Raw genomic sequence first — 26,493 nt, 5'->3', positions numbered from 1 at the left:
TTCTCCACATCCTCTCCAGCATCTGTTGTCTCCAGATTTTTTAATGATCTCCATTCTAACTGGTGTGAGATGGTATCTCGGTGTGGTTTTGATTTGCATTTCTCTAATGACCAATGATGAGCATTTTTTCATATATTTGTTGGCTGCATATTTGTCTTCTTTTGAAAAGTGTCTGTTCATATCCTTTGCCCACTTTTGAATGGGTTTCTTTGTTTGTTTCCTGTAAATCTTCTTTAGTTATTTGAAGATTCTGGATATTGGCCCTTTGTCTGATGGGTAGATTGCAAAAGTTTTTTCCCATTCTGTTGGTTGCCGATTCACTCTAATGATTGTTTATTTTGCTGTGCAGAACCTGTTAAGTTTAATTAGGTCCCATTTGTCTATTTTGGCTTTTGTTGCCATTGCTTTTGGTGTTTTACTCATGAAGTCCTTGCCTGTGCCTATGTCCTGAATAGTTTTGCCTAGGTTTTCTTCTAGGGTTTTTATGGCATTAGTTCTTATGTTTACATCTTTAATCCATCTGGAGTTAATTTTTGTATAAGGTGTAAGGAAGGGGTCCAGTTTCAGCTTCCTGCATATGGCTAGCCAGTTTAATACCATTTATTAAACAGGGAATATTTTCCCTATTGCTTGTTTTTGTCTGGTTTCTCAAATATCAGATGGTTATAGATGTGTGGCATTGTTTCCAAGGTCTCTATTCTGTTCCATTGGTCTATATCTCTGTTTTGGTACCAGTACCATGATGTTTTGATTACTGTAGCCTTGTAGTATAGTTTGAAGTCAGGTAGCGTGACACTTCCAGCTTTGTTCTTTTTGCTTAGGATTGTCTTGGCTAGGCAGGCTCTCTTTTGGTTCCATATGAAGTTTAAAGTGTTTTTTTCCAGTTCTGTGAAGAAGGTCAATGGTAGCTTGATGGGGATAGCCTTGAATCTATAAATTACTTTGAGCAGTATGGCCATTTTCATGATATTGATTCTTCCTAACCATGAGCATGGAATGTTTTTCCATCTCTTTGTGTCCTCTCTTATTTCCTTGATCAGTGGTTTGTAGTTCTCCTTGAAGAGATCTTTTACCTCCTTTGTTAGTTGTATTCCTAGGTATTTTATTCTCTTTGTAGTAATTGTAAATGTGAGTTCACTCATGATTTGGCTCTCTGTTTGTCTGTTATTGGTGTTTAGGAATGCTTGTGATTTCTGCACATTGATTTTGTATCCTGAGACTTTGCCAAAGTTGCTTATCAGCTTAAGGAGGTTTTGGGCTGAGACGATGGGGTTTTCTAAATATATGATCATGCCATCTGCAAATAGGGACAATTTGACTTCTTCTTTTACTAATTGAATACCCTTTATTTCTTTTTCTTGCCTAATTTCTCTGGCTAGAACTTCCAATACTATATTGAATAGGAGTGGTGAGAGAGGGCATCCTTGTTTAGTGCCAATTTTTAAAGGGAATGCTTCTAATTTTTGCTCATTCAGTATGATATTGGCTGTGGGTTTGTCATAAATAGTTTTTATTGTTTTGAGATGTGTTCCATCGATACCTAGTTTATTGAGAGTTTTTAGCGTAAGGGGCTGCTGAATTTTGTCAAAGGCCTTCTCTGCGTCTATTGAGATAATCATGTGGTTTTTGTCTTTGGTTCTGTTTATGTGATGAATTACGTTTATAGATTTGTGTATGTTGTACCAGCCTTGCATCCCCAGGATGAAGCCTACTTGATCATGGTGGATAAGCTTTTTGATGTGCTGTTGGATTCAGTTTGCCAGTATTTTATTGAAGATTTTTGTATCAATGTTCATTACGGATATTGGCCTGTAGTTTTCTTTTTTAGTTGTGTCTCTGCCAGATGGTATCAGGATGATGTTGGTCTCATAGAAAGAGTTAGGGAGGATTCCCTCTTTTTGTATTGTTTGGAATAGTTTCAACAGGAATGGTACCAGCTCCTCTTTGTATGTTTGGCAGAATTCAGCTGTGAACCCATCCGGACCTGTACTTTTTTTGGTCGGTAGGGCATTAATTGCTGCCTGATCTTCAGACCTTGTTATTGGTCTATTCAGTGTTTCAACTTCTTCTTGGCTTAGTCTTAGGAGTCTGCAAGTGTCCAGCAATTTATCCATTTCTTCCAGATTTACTGGTTTATGTACATAGAGTTGTTTGTGGTAATCTCTGATGGTAGTTTGTATTTCTGAGTAATTGATGATGATCTCCCCTTTATTGTTTTTTATTGGACCTATTTGACTCTTCTCTCTTTTCTTTTTTATTAGAAAAGAGACGGCTATTTATTACAAAATAGCCTAGCTAGTGGTCTATTTTGTTGATCTCATAAAACAAGCTCCTGGATTTATTGATTTTTTGAAGGGTTTTTTGTGTCTCTATCTCCTTCAGTTCTGCTCTGATCTTAGTTATTTCTTGTCTTCTGCTTGCTGTTGAGTTTTTTTGAACTTGCTCCTCTAGCTCTTTCAATTTTGACAATAGGGTGTCAATTTTAGATCTTTCCTTGTTTCTCATGTGGCCATTTATTGCTATGAATTTCCCTCTAGACACTGCTTTAAATGTGTCCCATAGGATCTGGTATGTTGTGTCTTCATTCTTGTTGGTTTCAAAGAACATTTTTATATCTGCCTTCATTTCACTGTTTATCCATTCATCATTCAGGAGCAAGTTGTTCAGTTTCCATGTGATTGTGCTGTTTTGAGTGCTTTTCTTAATCCTGAGTTCTAATTTATTGTGCTGTCGTCTGAGAGAGTGTTTGTTATGATTTCTGTTCTTTTGCATTTACTGAGGAGTGATTTACTTCCAATTATGTGGTCAATTTTGGAAGTGTGATGTGGTGCTGAGAAGAATGTGTATTCTGTGGATTTGGGGTGGAGTGTCCTGTAAATGTCTATTAGGTCCACTTGGTCCACATCTGCGTTCAAGTCCTGGATATCCTTGTTGACTTTCTGTCTCATTGATCTGTCCAATATTGTCAGTGGAGTGTTAAAGTCTCCCACTATTATCGTGCAGGAGTCCAAGTCTCTTTGTAGGTCTTTAAGAACTTGCTTTATGTATATGGGTGCTCCTACATTGGGTGTATAAATATTTGGGATAGTTAGCTCTTCTTTTTGCATTGATCCTTTTACCATTATATAATGCCTTTCTTTGTTTCTTTTGATCTTTGCTGGTTTAAAGTCTGTTTTATCAGAGACTAGGATTGCTACCCCTGCTTTTTTGTGCTCTCCATTTCCTTGGTAAATCTTCTTCCATCCCTTTATTTTGAGTCTGTGTGAGTCTTTGCATGTGAGATATGGCTCCTGAATACAGCACACTGATGGGTCTTGACTTTTTATACAGTTTGCCAGTCTGTGTCTTTTGATTGGGGCATTAAGGCCATTTACATTCAACATTAATATTGTTATGTTTGAATTTTATTCTGCCATTTTGTTACTGGCTGGTTGTTTTGCCCATTAATTGATGTGGCTCCTTCATTGCATCGTTATTCTTTACCATTTGGTACATATTTGAAGTGGCTGGTACTGGTTGTTCCTTTCCCTGTTTAGTACTTCCTTCAGTAGTTCCTGTAAGGCACGTCTTGTGGCAACAAAATCTCTTGGCAATTGCTTGTCCATAAAAGATTTTATTTCTCCTTCACTTATGAAGCTTAGTTTGGCCAGATATGAAATTCTGGGTTGAAAGTTCTTTTCTTTAAGGATATTGAATATTGGTCCCCACTCCCTTTTAGCTTGCAGGGCTTTTGCCTAGAGATCCGCTGTGAGTCTGATGGTCTTTCCTTTGTGGGTGACTCAACCTTTCTCTCTGGCTGCCCTTAGCATTTTTTCCTTCATTTCAACTCTGGTGAATCTGACAATTATGTGCCTTGGAGTTGCTCTTCTTGAGGAATATCTTTGTGGTATTCTCTGTATTTCCTGGATTTGAATGTTGGCCCACCGTGTTAGCTTGAGAAAGTTCTCTTGGATAATATCTTGAAGAGTGTTTTCCAACTTAGATTCATTCTCCCCATTGTATTCAGGTACACCGATCAAGCATAGATTAGGTTTTTTCACATAATTCCATATTTCTTGGAGGCTTTGTTCATTTCTTTTCACTCTTTTTTCTCTAATCTTGCCTTTTCGTTTTATTTCATTGATTTGATCTTCTATCTCTGATATCCTTTCTTCTGCTTGATCAATTCGGTTTTTGAAACTTGTGTATGCCGTGCAAAGTTCTCGTGCTCTTTTCAGCTCCATCAAGTCGTTTATATTCTTCACTAAGCTGGTTATTCTAGTTAGCATTTCGTCTAACCTTTTTTCAAGGTTCAAAGTTTGTTATTACCCAACTTCTGAAGCCTGCTTCCGTCAATTTGTCAGATTCATTCTCTTTTTTTGTTCCCTTGATGGTGAGGAGTTGTGATCCCTGGGAGAAGAGGTGTTCTGTTCTTTGGTGGTTTCATCCTTTTTGTGCTGGTTTTTTCCCATCTTTGTGGATTTATCTCCCTTTAATCTTTGAAGTTGGTGATTTTGGGAGGAGTCTCTGAGTGGACTTTTTTTCTATTGAGGTTGTAGCTGTATCTTTTTTAGCCTGTAGAGGGCGTTGCTGGGCTCTCTCGGGTTTAATCAGGTTGTTGGGTGGGTGGTCCTTCCCTGGGGTTTGTTTGCAGGTGAGATTGGCCCCGCCTTCCCAATGGCGTCTCTCCCAGAGCTTGGGCTTCCTGGTTGGGGTCAAGCTGGTGTATTTGCTGCCAGGCTCTTTAGCAAGGGCTTCAGTTTGAGCTCTGCAGAGGTGGGGCCTGCCAGGCCTTATGGTCTGTTTCCTTGCGTTCAACTCTGCTTACCTCTGTGGGACAGTCCGTCCCACTGGCGTTAGTTTAAACTCCCGTCCAGGTCCCTGCGATAACTTGCCTCACCTGGTAGTAGCCTGCTACTCAAATTGCTCAGATTCGTATCAACTGCCCACGGCGCCCCACCGTCTGGCAGGGTTCTCGTGGACCGTGGACCGTGGGCTGCAGGAGGGATGAGGTAAGCACAGGATCTCTACTTTTGAGCTCTTATCCATATGAACATTTTTCATAGTTGCCAACATAAGCTACATATATCCAGCATTTATTTTTTGTAAGACTCCACAATGATATCACTTTCTCATGCTTTACAGGCTTCATGTGTTTTATTTGTGATGGCTACATCGATTTTGTTACTGATCCAAAACTTATTAAATCATTCTCCTAATGTTGGGCATTATTTTACATTTTAATAATAACTCTTGAGGGGTGAATGTGTGTGTCTGTGTGTGGTAGAGGGGTATTTATTTTTTTTTTGGGGGGGTTGTTTTTTTGTTTTTTGTTTTTTGTTTTTTCTTCTGGAGCCTTGTTTTGAAGGCTGTTTCCAGCCAGGTATTCATAAAACAAAGAACACACAGAGTAATTTATAAACATTGAAGGCAATGTATTATATATATGATTTTTACTGTTTATGTATATATGACTTATGTATATATATGATTTTAGTGTTGCTTTCAATGTTTATAAATTACTCAGTGCGGTGTTTTTTTTCAACTTCTTTCATTTTGTCAACATTGTTTTATAAATATCTTCATGTATTGGTATCTAGTTCTTGTGACTGTCACTTTTAATGACCTAGCATTTCATTGTGCTAATAGCACATTAGGATGAAGCAGTCTTAGCAGGATTCCTTAGCATAATCATTAGAAAAATCTGAAGCACCTCATTTTTTAAAATACTGTAAATTTTTGGCCAAGCACAGTGGCTCCTGCCTGTAATCTCAGCACTTTGGGAAGCCAAGGCGGGGGGAACACTTGAGGCTAGGAGTTAGAAAGCAGCCTGGTCAACATGGTGAAACCCCGTCTCTACTGAAAATGCAAGAGAAAAACAAAGCAGCTGAGCATGGTGGCAGGTGCCTGTAATCCCAACTACTCAGGAGACTGAGGCAGGATAATTGCTTCAATCCAGGAGGTGGAGGTTGCAGTGAGCTGAGATTGTGCCATTGCACTCCAGCCTGGGTGACAGAGTGAGACTCCCATCTCAAAAAAAAAAAAAAAAATTAAAAAGATATAAAATACTGTACATTTTTACTCCCAATAATAAATACACATCGTTTAAAATTCAATTGTCTTTAAGTCACATAACAAAATGCTCACATTTTCTAACTTACCATTCTCCCTGTTCCTAGACCTTTTCAACTATTTTAACTAAATCTTGTCATTTCTACATTGCCATGTTTCTCAATGATATACATATACTGATATATTTTGAGTCATCATTCTCAGATATTATCTATTGACTGTCTATTAGACGTGAGATTTAGCTCTCCAGTGTCAAGGTACCTATTATTAATAATTCCTCTTTTGCTGCTTGGCAGTATCCTTTCAGGAACTTTTTCCTTCTCTCTGGACTAGCTGTTCTCCAGGCCATCTGCATAGCCATCCTCCTAGGGTGGCCCTTTGCTGTCATCCACAGAATTCCCTTTGACTTTCTCCTGAGTTGGTGTATTAGTCTCCAGGGTTCTCCAGAGAAATAGAACCAACAGTATATATGTGTTAGGAGAAAGAGAGGGAAGTGGGAGAAGGGAAAGAGGAAGAAAGAGATTTACTTTAAAGAATTGACTCTTGCAATTGTGGAGACTGGCAAGTCAAAAATCTGTAGAGCAGGCTAGCAAGCTAGAGACCAAGGGAAGAGTTGAATTCTTACAGTTTTGAGTCCCAGCTGCTCTGGAAGCAGAATTCCTTCTTCACAGGACCTCAATCTTTTCTCTCAAGGCCTTAAACTGATTAGATGAAGCCCAACCCAAAGGATAGATAATCTGCTTTACTCAAAGTCTAATGATTTAAAGAGTAAGACCATCTAGAAAACACCTTCACAGCAAAATCTAAGCTGGTATTTGTCCAAACAGCTAGCCACCATAGCTTAGCCAGGTTGACACATAAAGTGAACCATCACAGGTGGGTTCCCTGTTTTCTTGGTATCAAGTCTTCCTTTCTTGCTTTCCTCTTTCATCTTGGTGCATCTCCTCCATCACCATCTTGAGAACATATGCATGGCAGGTAAATTTCTTGAGATCTCACATATTGGAACATGTCTTATTCTATCCCAACATTTCACTGATAGTTTGACTGTGTGTGATATTCTGGATTATAATTTTCCTCCCTTATCTGCCAGCTTCAAATGTTCCTGTTGAGGAACCCAAGGTCATTCTAATTCCTAATTCTCCTTACAAGACCTTTTTCCCTCTAGAATCTTACAAAACCTTCTCTCTGTCCCAAATATTCTGGAATGTAATAATGAGCTTGGAGCAGGTCTATTTTTAACTTTATTCAGGGAACTCAGAAAATTCTTTCAAACGAGACACTCATGTCCTTTATTCTAGGAAATTTTCTTCATATTTTTTTTTTTAAATCAACTTTTAAGTTCCAGGGTACATATGCAGAAATTACAGATTTGTTACATAGGTAAATGTGTACCAGGGTGGTTTGCTGCACAGATCAACCCATCACCCAGGTATTAAGCCCAGTATTTATTAGCTTTTCTTTCGGATGCTCTCCTTCCCACTAAGCCCCTGAATGGCCCCAGAGTGTGTTGTTCCCTACCTCCCCATGTGTCCATGTGTTCTCATCATTCAGCTCCCACTTACAGGTAAGAACATGCAGTGTTTGTTTTACTATTCTTGTATTAGTTTGCTGAGAATAACAGTTTCTAGCTCCATCTATGTCCCTGCAAAGGACATGATCTCATTCCTTTTTATGGCTGCATATTATTCTGTGTTATGTATGTACTACATTTTCTTTAGTCTACCATTGATGGGTTTTTTGATTGATTCCATGTTGTTGCTGTTAAAAATAGTGCTGCAATGAACATATGCATGCATGTATCTTTATAATAGAATTATTTATATTCCTTGGGTATGTACCCAGTAATGGGATTGCTGGGTCAAATGGTATTTCTGCTTCTAGATCTTTGAGGAATCACCACACTATTTTCCACAATGATGGAACTAATGTACATTCCCACTAATAATGTAAAAACATTCCTGTGTCTCCACAATCTTGCCAGCATTTGTCGTTTCTTAACTTTTTAATAGTTGCCATTCTGACTGCTGTAAAACAGTATCTCATTGTGGTTTTGATTTGCATTTCTCTAATGATCAGTGATGAACTTTTTTCATGTTTGTTGGCTGCATCACTGTCTTCTTTTGAGAAGTGTCTGTTCGTGTTCTTTTCCTACTTTTTAATGGGGTTGTTTGTTTGTTTTTTTTTCTTGTAAATTTGTTTAGTTCCTTGCAGGCCCTGGATATTAGACCTTTGTCAGATTGATAGATTGCAAAAATTTGCTCTTATTCTATAGGTTGTCTGTTCACTCTGATGATAGTTTCCTCTGCTACACAGAAGCCCTCTCATTTAATTAAATCCCATTTATCAATTTTTGCTTTTTTTGCAATTGCTTTTGTTGCTTTTGTCATGAAATCTTTGCCTATGCCTATGTCCTGAATGGTACTGTCTAGACTTTTTTCTAGGGTTTTTATAGTTTGAGGTATTACATTTAAGTCTTTAATCCATCTTGAGTTAATTTTTGCAGAAGGTGTAAGGAAGTGGTCCAGTTTCCATTTTCTGCATATGGCTAGCTAGTTATCTCAGCACCATTTATTAAATATGAAATTTGTTGTCCATTGTTTGTTGTTATGAGGTTCATCAAAGATCACATAGTTGTGGGTGTGCAGTCTTATTTCTGAGTTGTCTATTCTGTTCCATTGGTCTATGTGTCTGTTTTTATGCCAGTACCATGCTGTTTGGTTATGGTAGCCTTATAGTACAGTTTGAAGTCAGGTAGTGTGATGCCTCCAGCTTTGATCTTTTTGCTTAGGATTATCTTGGCTATACAGGCTATTTTTTGGTTCCATATGAATTTTAAAATAGTTTTTTCTAATTCTGTGAAGAATGTCAATGTTAATGGGAATAACATTGAATCTATAAATTACTTTGAGCAGTATGACCATTTTTACAATATCCATGAGCATGGAATATCTTTTCATTCATGAGTGTTCTGATTTCCTTGCGCAGTGATTTGTAGTCTTCCTTGAAGAGGTCCTTCACCTTTCTTTTTAGCTGTATTCCTAGGTATTTTATTCTCTTTGTAGAATGCGTGAATGGGAGTTCATTCATGATTTGGCTCTCTGTATGCCTATTGGTGTATAGAAATGCTAGCAAATTTTGCATATAGATTTTGTATCCTGAGAGTTTGCTGAAGTTGCTTATCAGCTTAAGAAGCTCTGGGGCTGAGACAGTGGGGTTTTCTAGATATAGGATCATGTCATCTGCAAACACAGATAATCTGATCTCCTCGCTTCCTATTTGAATACCCTTTATTTCCTTTTCTTGCCTGATTGCCCTGGCCAAAACTTCCAACTTTTATTCTAGATTCAGGGGGTACATGTGCAGGTTTGTTACATGGGTAAATTGCATGTCTTGTGGTTTAGTGTACAGATTATTTTGTCACCCAGATAATGAGCATAGTACCCAATAGGTCGTTTTTTGATCCTCATCCTCCTCCCACCCTCCACCCTCAAGTAGGCTCCAATGTCTACTGTTCCGTTCTTTGAGTCCATGTGTACTCAGTATTTAGCTCCCACTTATAAGTTAGAAAATTCCAACTTATAAGTGGGTACTTGGTTTTCTGTTTCCACATTGATTCACTTAGGATAATGGCCTCTAACTCCATTCATATTGCTGCAAAGGACATGATCTCATTCTTTTTTTACAGCTCTGTAGCATTCTCTAGTGTACATGTGCCACATTTCTTCCATTTTCTCTGGTCTCCCATTCCATGATTCTATTATTCATATTCAAATGTTGGAACTTCTGCACTTGTGCATTATTTTATTTATGTTTTTTCTTTTTCATTGCATTGCCTTTTTTGCTCTACTTCCAAAAAAAAGTCTTCAAGCTTATTTTTCTTCTGTTGTGTTTTTCAGTTAGACTATTGTATAGTAATTTATAAAAGTTTTTTTATCTGAATGTTCCTTTTTCTAGCATTATCTTTTTATTTTATGGATGTAATATCTTCTCTCAACACTCTGAAAATGGCAGTTTGGGGAAGAAGCTCTTCTTTCAACATAGTCTCTGTTACCTCTAAGTGCTTTTCTCTGTGTGTATCTGTGCGTTTGTCTCAATCTTTTATAACACAGTCTATGTTAGTCCATTCTCACGCTACTGTGAAGACATACCTGAGACTGTGTAATTTATAAAGAAAAGACATTTAACCAGCTCACAGTTCTGTGGGCGTACAAGCTTCTGCTTCTTGGGAGGCCTCAGGAAACTTAGAATCATGGCAGAAGGCAAAAGGGAAGCAGACACATCTTACATGGTGGGAGCAGGAGGAAGTGAGAGAAGAGAAAGGGGCTACTCACTTTTAAATAACCAGACCTCAAGAGAACTCACTATCATGAGAACAGCAAGGGTAAAGTAACACAATCATCTCCCACCAGGCCCCTCCTCCAACACTGGGGATTAAAATTGGACATGAAATTTGGGTGGGGACACAGTGCCAAACCATAACACATCCTTTCTGTGTGTGGTCATTATGGTTCACCTGCTCATGTCTAAATGTGGGAAATCATTGGAAGCTCAAAGTTTGTAAGTAGAGCTTGTCTCCTTAAGGCTTCTTTGCAGAGTGACTGGTCTGTGTCAGTCATTGAGAAAGCCCTGATGTTAGTATCTTTAGAGTTTTCCTCTTGGGATGACAAATTTCCAATAAAAAACATTTCAATTTCCTACCTAGAAGGTAATGGTCTGGCTGCCAGCACTCAGGGAGATCAGTGAGGGAACACAGCTGAAGGTCTGAGCCTTCAGCCTTCAGTGCTCCTCTAGTCCCTCAACTCTCCTATTTTCAGTAGAGAACGATGGCCTCAGCTATGCCAGGCATCCCCCAGTCCAAACCCTCTGTTTTATTTTTATCAGAGAATGATATTCCAGTCTTCTGCTGAGGTTGAGGAAGGCTGACTACCCAGAGAGCATCTGGGGATCTAACTGCTTTTTAAACAGCCTTCAATCACCTTCTTTATTTTAGCCCCTTGCTGTATCCGTCAGTACCAGTGATTCTGCAATACAGATAAGGAGGGCTCATCACTTTTCCCATTGCCAGGTTAGATGCAACTTTCCAGCTGTTAGATTTGTATTGACATTGTTCCCTCTTCCTCTTTTTTCCCATCTTTGTGGGACTCATTGTGCTTGTTGTTGACAATGATGATGATGTTGTTTACTTCCCATACTTTGGTTTGGGTGAGATTCTGAGAGAGAGCAAACTTAGATGGGCGTGTTCCATCCACCATCTTCACCTTGATGCTTCACAAACTTTTCTGTTCATTGAAATATGAGTTCTTCTCCCACATTTCCACAAAGCTTCTTTCATGAAGATCACTAAAGAACCCCTAGCTGCCAAATCTAATGAACAGCTTTAAGTTCTTATCTTCTTGACCTCCCAACCCCAATTGATACTTACGACTATTCTCTCCTAGAAATGCCTGTTTCCCTTCTTGTTTCCTCTTTCAAAGTCAAGCTCTGTCAAGATGTTGGTGCTCCCCTAGGCTCCAACCTTGCCCTCATTTCTTATACTTTCTTCACTGAGCCTAAGGTGGTATTTAAGCATGCTCATAGCTTCAACTCATATATTCATGACTTCCAAAGCTCTTTAGTCTAGGCAGTGTTCCTGAGTATAAAATTCATATAAGTGTCTTCAGGATTATAATTTTACAATTAAATATGAAGCAGCAGGATCAATGAAGGCTGAAGAAGAATATGATGGAAACTTTAAAGAAAAGATACAAAGAAACATCTCAGAGAGGGAGAAAGTAATTCAACTTGCATAGTAGGATTGCAGCTCTTAATCTGAACTCTAGCAGCAATGAAGACTAGAGAATGTAGTTGTTTTAATCGTTTGTTAGGAGAATATGATTTATGGGTAACTATCAAAATGTGGAAAAAAATCCAAATATGTCTACTACATGTGCATAGAGTATTGCTATTTGTAGGATTTGGATTTCTCCCCTTTTCTCTTCCCACAGTTCCTGAACTGACTACATGATTAAACACTGCTTTAGGCTGACACCATTACCTTCTCAGGTTGTAATGACCTCCTGACATACTTCTGTTTTATAATTTTCTATTCAGACAGCGAATTAAAAAGCCTTATTGTCTACCACCTGAGGTTTCTGCCTCTGCCTCTGAGCAAATTTGATTTCTAGAGGACAGTTTTCTATGGATGGACCTTTACTTCCTTCCTCTTCGCCCTTGGATTTGTAATAATTTCACTGAGTTTTTTCCCTCCATTTCAAGCCAAGATCGTAATTCCCCTATGCCATAAAGGCCCTTGATCTTCTTTATCTGTTAATTGACCCCACTATTTCTTTGGGTTAAGCTCACAATTTAAGTGCTTATATTTATGACTACAATTAAGATCCTCACTAAGGATTCTACTATGTCAGAACTACTTCTTGGGATTGACACAGTGCAGTGACTGGAACATGTTGAGCTTCCTCTAAAAGATAGACTAAACTTGCTATTGTACCAACACCTGTTTTATGTGTTTGTCTCCTAACTAAACTCTGTTAAGGTCCAGGTTATATTTATTTTGGTATCTTCAATGTAAACACAGGGTCTGCCATATAGTAATAGATATCCAAAAACTATTTTTAAATGAATGAATGAGTTAATGAGAATGAATAATAATAGCTCTTTCTTATGGATCCCTAGATCTCAAAACCCAATATCAGAAAGAAGCATCATAGGTTATGAGAATGTACTCAAGACATTTCACTAAAGTTTAGCTATCCAGCACTTTCAGCTAGCAGAAACAGCAGGGCTGCCAATAGATAACTGATATCCCCAAAGCATGTTTTCTATTTGTTTTCTGCATGCATCCTAGGACACCAACAACTCCCAGTAGTTCCTGGATGAGCTAGAATATTTATCTTTGCATTTCTCAAAGTTGATAATGTGAATATCCACAGTAGAGAAAGAGCTTTGGTTCACTGATGAGCCACTCTAAAAGTAGTTCTTCTAAAACTTTTTCTCATATCTAGAAGAAATTCACCTGCAATTTCCCAGAACCCAATAACAATAAAAGCCAGCATTGACTGCAGGCTTCCTGAGGACCACACATGACATACATTATCTCATGGAAACTGCGTAACAACCCAATGAGGTACATAATATTATTATCCCCATTTTGTGGATAGGAAGTTGTGGTACAGACAAGTCAAGTACCTTGCACAGTCATCCAGTTAAAACTGATGAACTTGTGCTTTGCTCCAAATAGCCTAACATGAGGTTACAGTATTAGCGTGTTGTCCTGCCTAGGCCTCAAACAGTATATGGGAGTGATCGTTCATTCTGCATGCAATCTTCAAAAGATTGCATCAGGAAGAAGAGGGCCTAAAGCAAGAAGGAAACAAAATGGGCAACTGTATTTAAATATATGTGTTCCTCAAACCCCATACTCATTACTGATATTCTTCAGATGAAGGTACCTTGAAAAAGCTCCACTGGTTATTTCAGAGTGAGCAAATCTTTTTGTCCACACCTTCACAGTACCCACTCCCCACATCAACCACAACACACACATGCTCACACATTCTGAGAACCACTAGTCCCTCTGGCTTGGGACTTGGATAGTGACCCTTAGCAAAATGATCCAAGGAGTTTTAAGCTTGATGGGTTTGGGCAGATTATTGCTGGCATCTTCAGTTGTAAATTGATCTGGTGTCTCCAAGTAAGACCCTAGTCTTAAATATGTTTTATTATGCCAGAATTGAGCAGAACTGGACAGGACTGGGGGAAATTGGTCTTGTGTCTAGATTTGTGCTGGCTTTGACTTGTTTAATACTGACTTCCAATTTCCACTCTCATCTCATCTGAGTTCTGAGTTGGATTGGCCTGGTCTCTGGTCTGAATGAAATGAACCATTTGTTCAGCAAGTCTTTGGGTACTTTTGAGCATCTCAGATGAACATTTTAGGATATGTTTTTATAAATTATGGATTATTCTCGACTGGATCCTTGGTAAGAATGTACTGTTTAGAGGCTTGGCTGTGACTTAAGATACACAGGGATGTTGTGTGGCCTTAGCTGAGCTGGCATGCAAACCAGATTAAACAGGATCTGCCTCTGGGCTGATACTGACTGATATAGGAAATGGGCTCATTTTGTGCAGGACTCTGGATTGGTCGGTTTGATTGGGCCTGTGTAGAATGGGCTTTATCACTGCATTGGAGTAGGTGTTTGCAGGGCTTTGTGATGAGTTTTGGTTTGTCCTTAAACGAGTCAAGGGACTTATCAGACTGAATTTATGTTTAAGGTTGACTTGGTTGAGCTTTGGATAGGGTATCAATGGGATGCTGAGTTCAACAAGGCTTTGACTGTTTCTGGGCTAAAGTTGTGGCTGGCTTGACTTTGTAGGATACCATCAGGACATCTTGCTCTAGCCTGTGGTTCTGCTTAACTTTATTACTTTATTACTGGGCTTAACTTTATTACTGTATCTTTGTTTTCTCTGTCACCAAAAGTCAATACTCAGCTGATTCAGATTCTTAAAACACTTTGTTTTTCCAGATAATAAATTGCTTCTAGGAATGTTCACTTCACTTTTTGCCTATGGTGGTCCCAGGGACTAGAGAGTCCTCCAAGAACCTGGCAAACATTGGACCTACCTGATTGACATAAAGCTTTATGGAGAGAATCAGATTTTTCCATATTGTGGCAAATATTTCTCTTTTAGGGAAAAATTGCTTTTTACGCAAATTTTTTGGGGGTAGTCTGCGTTACCTGGAGCCTTTTCCAAACCTTTGTTAAGAATGCAGACAAATGATACTTAGTGCCCAATGAGTTCTTGATAGATTATTAGGGCAGTAAACTTTGTATTTGACAACCGGGGGAAAGGGCTCGGTCACATGTGTTCAAAAAAAGTAGAGGGCAAGTAACAGAGAGTGAGTTACCAAGAAGCTAATATTATAGATAGGCAGGGCATATTTAATAATTACTGTCTCAAGGAAGGAAGCCTAGTAAAGTCAGGTAGGAGAGGGATCAGAGTGCAGGACTAAAGCCTTGAGATGGTCAGTCTAGTCAGACAAACTCTCCAATCTTTTGAAAGGCAGGACCTTGAAATTCCTGGTAACTTTGAGTATCTTGGGATTCTTCCTTGTGGCAAATAAAACATTCGAACATTTACAAGTTACCCCTTATCCCCTTATCTTCTTGAAAGAGCCTTCTGCTTCCTGGTAACCCAGTGCAATCTAACATTCTTTGCACTACTTTACTGGGATGCTCCTTGGTGACACAGTGACACTTGTGCCAAATCCTCCTGGAGTTTTCTTAGGGCTTATCCTCCTGACTTCCGTAGCATGTGGCTCTGTTGACTACTTCTTCATATAAGAAACTCATCCCTGCCTAGGCTTCCAGGTTGCCCTTCAAACACTCTCACATGCATGGTTAATTTTCTCCTGTACTTTTCCAACTCCAGAATTATGCATCCATAGGCTGAACATCACCATGTATATCATTCTTCCACTGCCTTGAATTAGAGAAGCAGAAGAGTCCCTTCCAAACCTCATATATCTATCTCTATGGACCTTAAAAAGGCTGATCCACCTCTTCCAGAACACTGGAGTCCTTGGAAGGCATTAGGAACCAGAACACTCCCAATCAAGTCAGAGCACTGAGAATTAACTCAAGAGGATGGTAACATTTGGGTAGGAAGATACTGAAATTTAGATGTCTCTCAGTTGTGAAATCAATCTGGGAAATGCTAGCAGAAACCCGTCAAGACTCTCCCCAAATCCCCCTCTAGCCTGCAGTGACTCTCCAACTTCTCTACGAGCACTAATTATGAGGCCACTACAGTCCAACAAACAAAGGGAAAAGTCGTTGCCAATTTCTAACACCTGACAACGTCTCCCACTGAGCGAACATGCTAGGATCATAGAAGAGGTTTCAGTTACCACTGTTATGGACTATGGACATCTTTGTCATTTTTAAACCCTCCCTGCAAATAACATATCTCTGAAGCTCAACTTCAAGTTCACTTCATGGGAATGTTTGGAGGACACTTCCCCACAGTGAGTGAGGCTGGCACAAAGCCCTCTAGATAGAAGAAACAGCCTGGAATGGATTTCCTCAGGCTGGAGAGAAGCGTGGAGCCCTTTTAAAATCTAGAGATGGACTTTTTTCTACAATCCTCGAAAAAATAGGCAGACACACTGGGACATTTAAATATCTAAGTCCCTCCCAAAAATACCATCTTTGTCCCAGAGGAGCCTGTTGCTCTCTCTCCCCTTCCCCATTACTTTGTTTCCCATGAAATATCCTCTCTCCATTCAGCCCTGGAAGAACTATGCCCTCATCTATCTTGGATAAGGGTGTCTCTAACTTTGAAGAGCTCTATTAGGACACCTCCTGCTTCCTTCTGGGCTAACTTTCTAAACGATTTTGCCTGTAAAGCTCTCAACACATTCCTCTGTCACCCAAACTCTAAACAACCTGAGAGGGCCTTGAGGGCATGAGGATGAGAGAAGACATTGTTAATGCTTCCCTGGTTCCTCCTGCCCTCCTTTCCACGTTCAAGCCCTTTCCTATTCCTTGCCAATGCCATAAGCACTCTCTCCATCACACTGTCATATCCCTCTTCTTCTTTACCAGTTCCCACCAGTGTTCCTGCTTTCCCTTACCCATCTGACTTCTATAGATTTCCTCACTGTCTTTCAAGTCAGCAAGCTGCAGTGGGGTCAGTGTGGGTTTTCAACCCTTTGAGGAGAAAGAAGATACAGAAGAGGAAGACTTGGAAGGTTAGGGTATTTTAATCTCCCCCCCAACTATTTTTTTACTGAGAGAAATAATTCCTACAGTATGGGTTTAATACATGTTATCTATGAAACAATAGTTTCATGGTCAAGTAAGTATGGGAAAGAGAGGTAAGTAATTTTTTCCTACAGAAATTCTCAAGGCTTTAACACGATACTACACGTTTGTTTTTATTACATTTAAAATTGCCCCCAAACTTACAGACTTAAACTGATAAAAATTAGCTTATTTCTGTGGGTCAGGAATCAGGGAATGGCTTAGCTGGGTGGTTCTGGTTTCCGGGCCTCTCATGAGGTTGCAGTCAAGATGTCAGCCAGGGCTGCAGTCAGCTGAAGGCTTCACAGGAGCTTGGGGCACCTATGTTCAAGATGGGTCACTCACATGGCTGGCAAAATGGTATCGGCTGCCAGCAGGGATCTCAGTTCCTTGCCACACGGACCCCTCCTTGGGACTGCTTGCGTGTTCTCCCGACATGGCAGTGGGCTCTCCTACAATGAGTGATGCAAGAGAGAAGGGAAAAAGCGCAATATCTCTCATGGCCTATCCTCAAAAGCCGTACACCCTCTTATTAATTACTCACAGGTCAGTCTCACTCAAGGCGGGAGGGGTGTGAATTCCAGGAGGCAAGAAACACTGGGTTCATTTTGGAGGCAGGTCAGTGCAATGCATAACAAATCTTCAAGGCTGATTTGACAACATGATTATTGGTCAGTGGACCATTCCAAGCACTAGGATTCCATGGTATACATGTTGGGGAAAACCACCATGGACCGTCATATTGGGGTGTAATGGTCTGGAAGGCACCAAAGTAGAGGGGAAGGTGTGTGTCTGGAAGAAGAATCCTGGGAAAATGGTACATGCATATGCACTGAGGGCTCCCAGAGTGGTAGACAATAGGAAGCTAGAACTGGGGCACCACTCGGAACTGGGGATCAAAAGCTGCTCTAAGGAAGATTCTCCATTTTAGAGACTAGCGCAGAACTTTCCTGCCAGTTCCAAACTGCTTGTACCGTCTAGACTCTTGTAAGCTGTTTACTTCCTCTGTCCTAAATTAAAGAGAGAAAAAGTCAAAGTTCACAGGCGGAAAAGAACTATTATCATAGAATCTCTAAAAGATGGAGATGGTGGCAGTCTAGAAGGCTCAGCTGTTCCGTGCCGGGAGCAGCCCTGAGTACCACACTCTGTGGGGTTGTTTGTGCTGTTTTCAGACCGGACCCCGACAGTCTCTTTTACGGTCCAGGCAAAAACTATGTAAGGTCACTCAGATGACTCAGACACAAAGGCCTCGTTTTTCCCTACTTCATCTGCACAGTGGCTTTGTTTGCAAAGGTCCTAGCCTGGGGAGCCGGAGCCACTGTTCTTGGAGGAAACAAGTTCTCATCCAATGTTCAGTGAATGTATCAACAGATGCGGGATGGGAAAGGAAAAGGAGGGATAAAAGGGCTAGAGAGAATGGAGAGGCAGTCATGGAAAAAGAAAGGGAAAGTTCATGGGAAGAAGTAAGGAGTAAGAAAACATGCACCGCTCACGTGAGAATGATAAGGACAGGAGATTTATACCCGAAGCCTGGAAGGCCCCCGCCCCCGCCGCACTCCCACGGGTTCCACGCGTGCTTTCGCTGCTTTTGTCCACAAGGTGGCAGCGTTTGAACTTTCTTCCCTGTAGGAACGAGAAAGGGGGGCAGAGAGGAAGGAGAGAAGGCAAAGCACTCCCCCCATCAAGAACAATTTGAAAACCCATCCCATCATATTTAAAATCTGGGACAAAGAACCGTCGGGACGGAACTCCTTCCATTGCAAAACCTCGGCGCGGCCTCGGGAGCGTCCCGGCGGCCCCCGCCCGGAGCAGCCCCTTTAAAGAAGCGGAGGACCGGATTGGGATCCTTGAAACCCGAAACCCAGAAACAGCATCGGAGCGGAAACCAGAGGGAAAATCTTGAACTCCTCCAGACAATTGCTTCCGGGGAGTTGCGAGGGAGCGAGGGGGAATAAAGGACCCGCGACGAGGGGCCCGCAGATGGCGCGTCCCTGAGGGTCGTGGCGAGTTCGCGGAGCGTGGGAAGGAGCGGACCCTGCTCTCCCCCGGCTGCGGGCCATGGCCACGGCGGAGCGGAGAGCCCTAGGCATCGGCGTCCAGTGGCTCTCTTTGGCCACTCTGGTGCTCATCTGCGCCGGGCACGGGCACGGGGGACGAAGGGAGGATGGGGGTCCAGCCTGCTACGGCGGATTCGACCTGTACTTCATTTTGGACAAGTAAGTGCAGCGACTCGTCCCCCCACCCCAGGCTAAGCTGGCGAGGATGCTTTCGCCCGGCCCGGCCCGGGCTCGCGGGCAGGGTCGCCTGGGGACAGGCGCGCATCTCCAAGGGCGCAGGGAGACCGCGGCAGGCGGCGGCGGAGCGCTGCGCCTTTGTTGGGGCGCACTCCGCCCAGCCTCGGCTCCATCGCCCGCAGCCAAGGTGACGCCGCTTGCTCGGAAGGGGACAGGCTTCTTTTCTGCCTTGCTTTCTGTGTCCCAGGAGCGTGCCAGGGACTTGGAGGATGCTGTTGTCTTGCTGAGTTTCTGTGACTCCCTCCAGTGTTGGTGGGAAAGGCTTGCTTACCAAAGACAGAGCTTGCAGGCACTCCTAAAGTTAGAGGCTTGGGCATGTTTAAGTTAATCGTCGCATTTTTTTTTTTTTTTGAAACGTTGCTCCATGGAAGGCATTACCTTTGCTCCTAATCATATAATGCATGCTTCTCACGGGGCACTGGGTGAAAATGAAAGGCAGGGTTCCATAACCTTGGCACATCTGAGATTGAATCCCAGTAATTCCATGTGGTGGGGGCTGTCCCATGCGTTGCAGGATGTTTAGCAGGATCCTTGGTCAATGCCCACTGGATGCCAGTAACATTTCCCGCCCCCTACTCCTTTTCTATTAGTGGTGACTACTAAAAATATCTCCAGACACTGCCAAATGTCCCTCCCCCTCGACTTGAGAACCCCAGATGTAGGTGAATTCAAGGTTTTGGCCGTTTGACTGGTGGGCTACCAGGGAGGTGCAGGAGCCCTGGTTTCCTCGCAAAAAAAAAATGGATGATGGTTAGGCTTTAGGATCTGTTCAAGGGAGAGCTGAATTCTGACCAATGAAGCATTTCCCAAATCCCCATAGGTTTGCCAACCCACAGTCACCCAAGGAAGCTTCATGCTATCTGCTGAAAACCAACTTCAACAATAAAAGCCCCTCATAGAAGATCCGTGCTCATTAAAACTGAGTGAGCTCTCCAGTGCCAGGAGAGGCGCTTTGCTGTTGCAGTGGTGGGGAGATGGATTTCACAGACTGGAAAGTATTTAGGAGTTGGAAAAAAGAGTCCTGCAAAATAAGCTGGCTAGCTAGACACCAAATGTGCTTTGCAGTTGCCCCTGGAGTTTGATTTTTCCGTAAAGGCTGTTTTGAACTCCAGATTCTTTGGATGAAAAGTGAGATTTCTTTTCTGCAGATTTATGAGAAGGTGGATACTGAAAATATGCTCCAGAGCTAAGGAATGGAATTTCTTTTGTTACTTCTAGTAGCTAGGAGCGCCAGCTCACAGACTCGGAGACAGTGCCTGAAAACAGTCGGAGGTGCTCCTCATTTGTGCTTTTTTAAAAAGCAATTCAGAATGATATTCAGGAAAATATATATATATATATATATATATATGGACAGAATCACCATGTACTATAGAGTTATGGATACTGTAGAGATAGCCAGTTTTTCCCAAATTAATTTAGAAATTGAATTCAACTTTTCAATCAAAGTTCTGGAAGAGTTTGTTTTGATGATAAGAATTTTACAACATGATTCTAGGCTTATCTTAGCAAAAAAAAAAAAAGTAAAAAGGGCTGAAACATTTTTGGAAAAGAATAATGAAGACATTCTCTCCATCTCTCCAAATATTAAAATGTATTACTGTGTAAATTAATAAAAACAGGATGGTAAAGACCAAATAGGTGGATAGAGTAGAAAATCTAAAAAGACAAGTACATGTAGATCCAAGTACATGTAAACATTTAGTGGAATTTCAAATCAGTATATAATGATTCATTTTAAAAAAAAAATGGTTCTTGGACAAGTGATGGATAACATGGGAAAAGAAAAAATTAGATTTATACTTTACACACCATACACAAAAATAAATTTCGGAAAGATTGAAAATCTAAATATTTAAAATGAAATGATGAAAGAACTAGAAGACAATTTAGATGAATATTACTGTAACCTTAGATTTAGAGCTTTTAAAGCATAACAAGGCAGAAACCATAAATGAAAATAAAGAGAGATTTGAATATACTACAATTTTACGCTTGTATAAATGAAAAATAAGCAATGAAAAATATAAGAAGTTACAGTAAATTTTGCCACATGAATTACTCTCTAAAGATTGATTTCCATATATAAAAAGTAGTGAAAGAAAACTCCTGATAGGAAATAGCCTAAATGCATAATTCACAAGAGAAAAAATATGAAAGTCCATAAATGAACTAAAAAGGTCATTATTAATCAAAAAAATGAAAAAAATCAAACAATATAATTTTTATTAGGTTGACAAAAACTTTTAAAGAATTACAATAATCAGTATTGGCCAATTTGCGGGAGGTAGGCACTGTCATCTCTTACTAGGGAAAATGTTAATTGGTGCAGTCTTTCTAGACTTGCGCTGTCCAGTAGAACTTTCTAGGATGGTGAAATTCTATGTCTGTGCAGTTCAGTACAGTAGCTACTAGCCGTATGTAACTTTAGCCCTTGAAATGTAGCTAGTCCCATTAAGGACGTTAATTTTTAATTTTCTTTAACTAACTTGAACTTTAATAGCCACATGTGGCTACTGTACTGGATAGTGCAGACAAGAAGATAATTTGGCCACATGTATATCAAATGCCTTTAAAAAATGAGGGGTCTCCCTTTCCATCCAGCAATTTCATTTCCTAAAGAAAAAATCCAAATAGTCACAAAGAAGTACTTACCTATATGTTTATGGAGGTGATGTTTATAATAAAAAGCTGTGGATTATATGTGTCTAACAACAGGGGATTTACTAAGGTATGATATATATATAGTATTGAACATACATTGCATGCTATATGTGCTTGTAAGCTATTTTAAGAGAAATATGTAATTCTTACTATATACTTTTAGATGAAAATGCAATTACCAAATGTCACCTGCATTATGATTCTACCTGTTTTAAAAAGTTAAACACACACGTGTATGTCTCTATTTACCAATATGGTAGTAGTATTTGTCTCTAGCAGGTAGAATTTTAAATTCTGTTTATGTTTTTCTTAATTTTCAAACTTTTCTGTAATGAACATTTATTACTTTTATATTCAACAAAACTAAGTTATTTTGAATTTTTAAAAAATCATGTCAAGTGAGTCTCTAACCAGCGTGCTGACTTCCAAGCCCCTTGCTATTATAAGGGATGCTGCTGCTTTTATATTTAATCCTGGAGTAAATTTCTAAATGCACCATAGAATTCTCTGAAGCACACTGGGGACTCAAAAATGCTCCAGGGAAAAAATGGTGGAGAGACCGTCACAGACATTCAGGTGGATGCCTCTGACTTCCTTTAGCTGTTCTATGGTTGGAAGAGAAGGATATTTTTGTGCTGAATGAAAAGCTTGCTAGAACTTGGTGTGATAGTACACACACCACTAGCTTACCATTGTGATCCAGGCTAATTTATGAGATTGATGAGTCCAGAGCTGGGGGGTGGACCGAAAGGCAGTGGTAGCAAACAGGCCCCTGGGTGGTCCCTAAAGACATGATCTTCTGTCCTCGAAAGAACCTCCTCACACAGTGCTGTCCAGCACCCAACCACAGCCAGAGTGGAAACTGAAAAAATGCTGACTCATTTTTTCCTTGGGCTTCTTAGATCCTTTGGCTGGCAAGACACTCTCTACCGTCTGAAACCGAGGGATCATAGGGGACTGAATCCACCATTCTTCTCCCAATCCCTGGAACTCCCTTTTCCCCAGCAACTGGTTTTCTTTTCCATGACATTAAATCTCAGCTCATTTCAGCTTTAAGCAGGCTGCATCTCTGGCCTGGAGGGAACCCAGATTATACATTTAATGGAACATCATGTTTTCTCAACCAGGAGCAAAGACTTCATAATGATAACCTAGAAAATACCACAGTAACACAATAGGGCATTATTAGCAGCTTTGGCGACTGGGCTGGTGGACTGGGCTGCACAAGGCTTTATACTGATGGAATTTCATGTTCACTTAAACATGCTTTTCTGGTTATAGTCAGGAAAAATAGATTGCTGGGAATTCAATCAGGGATTTGAAAAGTTAGATTTGGAAGGCTCTGTTCAACAAAAAGCAAAGCAGCAGCTGGCTTCTTTTAAGTCTTCCAGGGGACCTTTCAAGATGAGTGCACCCATTTGACCAACACACGGACATGACTGTACCTTTCCTCTCTCACAGCACCTCCCACCCTCTGTTACTACAGTATATGTTTACGTATTGACATATTGGTCTATTTCACATGGAGCTATTAGTCACTTGAATGGAGAAAGTGGATTCTGCATCATGAATCTCAAGTGGCTAGCTATGTTATGTGTGCCCTAAAGACTTAAAAAACAGAATGTGGGAAGGAGAGCAGGAGGAATGGAGATGGTGGGCTGGAGGGGAGGAGTAAATGCTAGCAGCTTTATTTATAGGATTTTCCAAAGCCACTGCCTGTCATTCCTTTTCTGCACCTAATAAATCCTTATATGTCTAAAGGCCCCCCACAGGCTCACCATGTGCTCCTTCTCCATGAGATCCCCCGAATCCCTGGCCACTTCCCTTCTGTTCAGCACCAATTTTCTCTTTCTTCCACTGTATAAGGGGACTCCATGTTGCCACTCTCCCAGAGTTCCAACCATAGCAACCACTACTGGGTGATGCCCTGATGATGCTGATCTCCAGGACCAATGTTATATATTGTACTGCAGGGACAGGATCATCAGACAGATTTTTATAGCATTAGACTGGAAACCTCACATCAGGTATAATACTGGCGTTTTTTTTCTGGGAAAATATCTTCTGAGTTCCCAACTACTTAACTTAAAAAAGCAATACTGGATTGGGAACTTGCATGAGTCTTGCAGACTCATGCTCTCTCACAAGGGTCCCAAAGACAACCTTGTTTGGTAGGTAGGGCAAGCACGACTGTCCCTAATTTGAAGATCAATGGACTTTGTTCAGTCCACTGGGTTAAGTGACTTGCCCACAGACCTAGGATTAGATCACGACAGAGCCAGGACAGTGTCTGCCCTTGACTCCCACGCCAGCTCTTTCCACTCATCTTCCCTGTACAGTTGGACCATAATGAGAAGCATATGGCAATACAACTGGAGGAACTGGGTGGATTCCAGGAATTAAAAATCCCTGCATCAGAGTTTCAGTAAATCGTGGTGCATAAGGCAATTAAGGTTACTTAATTGAGCAGCTACTACTCTGCTGTTAAATCAGCTGCAGTTGACGGAAAGTATCAGGAACTCCAGCCCCCTGCAACCCCAGAGAAATGCTCCAGAAATCTGGGGGGTTAGTTGCTGAGTCAGACTTTAAGGACATTTGATTGTGATAAATTAGTAATTTGTTCAGACTGAATCTGATGGAAAAGACAAACTGAAGTCTGTAAATGTGCTAAAACACACAGACATAGCTTGTTTTCGGAAATACATTGGAAGATGGCTTAGTGTCTGCAAAATTAGCTCTGAATAGAAAGCAAGGAGTTCAATAGAAGGCACCTTGAAGATGCTACAATAATGTATTTTTAATTTTTTGCATTTTAATTCACATAAATCTTGCATATTTATTGTAAATTTCATTTCTAAGTATTTGGTCATTTGGTTATTGTAATGGGAAATTTTCTTCCATTTTAACTTTTAACTTGTTTGCTCTTAGACATATATAGGATAGAACTATCTGTGTTGATTTTGTTGTGAATTATTTTCTTGTTTCAAATAATTTCCTAGTTGATTCTCTTGGGTTTTCTGGATATATAATCATATAATCTGCAAATAATAATTTTATCTCCTCTTTTCTCATTTCATACTCTAATTTCTTTTTTTCAACTTTTAAGTTCAGGGGTGCATACAAACCTGTACATCCTTCATATGTACCCCTGAACTTAAAAGTTAAAAGAAATTACATAAACATGTGTCATGGGGGTTTGTTGTACAGATTATTTTATCACCTAGGCATTAAGCCTAGTACCTGTTAGTTATTTTTCCTGATCCTCTCCCTCTTGTCACCTTCCACCCTCCGACTGGCCCTGGTGTCAGTTATTCCTCGTTATGTGTACATGTGTTTTCATCATTTATCACCCACTTGTAAGTGAGAACATTTGGTATTTGATTTTCAGTTGCTGAGTTAGTTTTCTAAGGATAATGGCCTCCAGCTCCATCCATGTTCCTGCAAAGGACATGATCTCCTTCTTTTTTTATGGCTGCATAGATTGCCGTGATGTCTGTGTACCACATTTTCTTTATGCAGTCTATCATTGATGAGCATTTAGGTTGATTCCATGTCTTTGCTATTGTGAATAGTGCTACAATGAACATATGCATGCATGTGTCTTTATAATAGCACAATTTATATTCCTTTGGGTATATATCCAGTAATGAGATTGCTGGATCGAATGGTATTTCTGTCTTTAGGTCCTTAAGGAATTGCCACACTATCTTTTACAATAACCATTTTAAAGGGCATCAGAAAAAAAGTTACCAGGGGCCAGGAATTTTATTTATTTATTTATTTATTTATTTTATTGAGATGGACTTAATGCTTGGTTTTAAATGTTCCTCCAGTTAGATTCCACATTTCAGGAGGGCCTTTTAAGCCAGTTGGTAGAACTGCCTGCAAATCAGATGCTTTGGCATATGGGTCAAAAGTAAAAATAAGTTAGGCAAAAGTGTTTTGTTTTGTGTTTCTGTCTGGGTCAGCCAAGTAACTACCTCTACTTTCCTTAGCTGTGGAGACCTGGTTAAATTCAGTGTCAAGCTGAGAATAGAATCCAGGAGTGGTGGAGGAAGGCACTTGTCCTAAGATAACCTGTAATTATGTCCAAATGCTAAAGGACTCCTAGTGGTCCAGAAACAAATTCTGGGATCAGTTAGGAAGACTTGGCTGTCACATAAATGCAAATCGGATTTGCTCTATGCTAATTTAGAACGTGTGTCTATTTTTGATGTGCAGCGAAGAGACTGGATCTCGCCTCTCCCACTGATTACTCTGCAATAAAAGACAAAGAAAATATTTGAACATTTCTTAACATGTTTTTCAGACATGTCAGGTTCATACTGAAAAGGTAATTAGATTTCTCCAATTTAATTCAGCAGATTCTTCCATTCATTTGACATAGATGCTATACTCAAATTTGATCACAAGTGTATACACCAATACAGGCATGGATAAAACAATGCCTGTTGCAAGTGATGTCCTGTCCTGGGAGGGGCAAGAAATCCCAAATAAACAGGAAGAAGTCCCAGGCTATCAGCTTTTTATGGAGAAATGTGTTAGAAAGACTCTAGGCAGCCAAAGCTAAAGGCTCCAATGAGGATTTGGGGCAGGGGCCAAGAAAAAGCAATTTTAGATCAATAAAAAATAAGAAGTAACATTTACTGAGCCCTTGCTACCTCCCAGACACT

At 40.4% G+C, this 26,493-nt stretch overlaps 1 protein-coding gene across 3 annotated transcripts in view; it reads left to right on the top strand.

The window, feature by feature from the left end:
• Positions 1 to 18,496: 18,496 nt before the first annotated feature.
• Positions 18,497 to 26,493, top strand: part of ANTXR1 (ANTXR cell adhesion molecule 1) — a 270,413-nt gene continuing 262,416 nt past the window's right edge. For all 3 annotated transcript variants that reach the window (XM_017522085.2, XM_017522087.2, XM_037736156.1), the window contains exon 1: positions 18,497 to 19,078. In XM_017522085.2, coding sequence (XP_017377574.1) covers positions 18,921 to 19,078 — 158 coding nt within the window. In that variant the 5' untranslated portion in view covers positions 18,497 to 18,920. The remainder of the gene's footprint in view (positions 19,079 to 26,493) is intronic.

The sequence above is a fragment of the Cebus imitator genome, unplaced genomic scaffold (assembly GCF_001604975.1).
Source record: "Cebus imitator isolate Cc_AM_T3 unplaced genomic scaffold, Cebus_imitator-1.0 Scaffold23, whole genome shotgun sequence".
NCBI classification, from domain to species: Eukaryota; Metazoa; Chordata; class Mammalia; order Primates; family Cebidae; genus Cebus; species Cebus imitator.
This window is presented reverse-complemented; position numbering and strand designations above follow the sequence as displayed.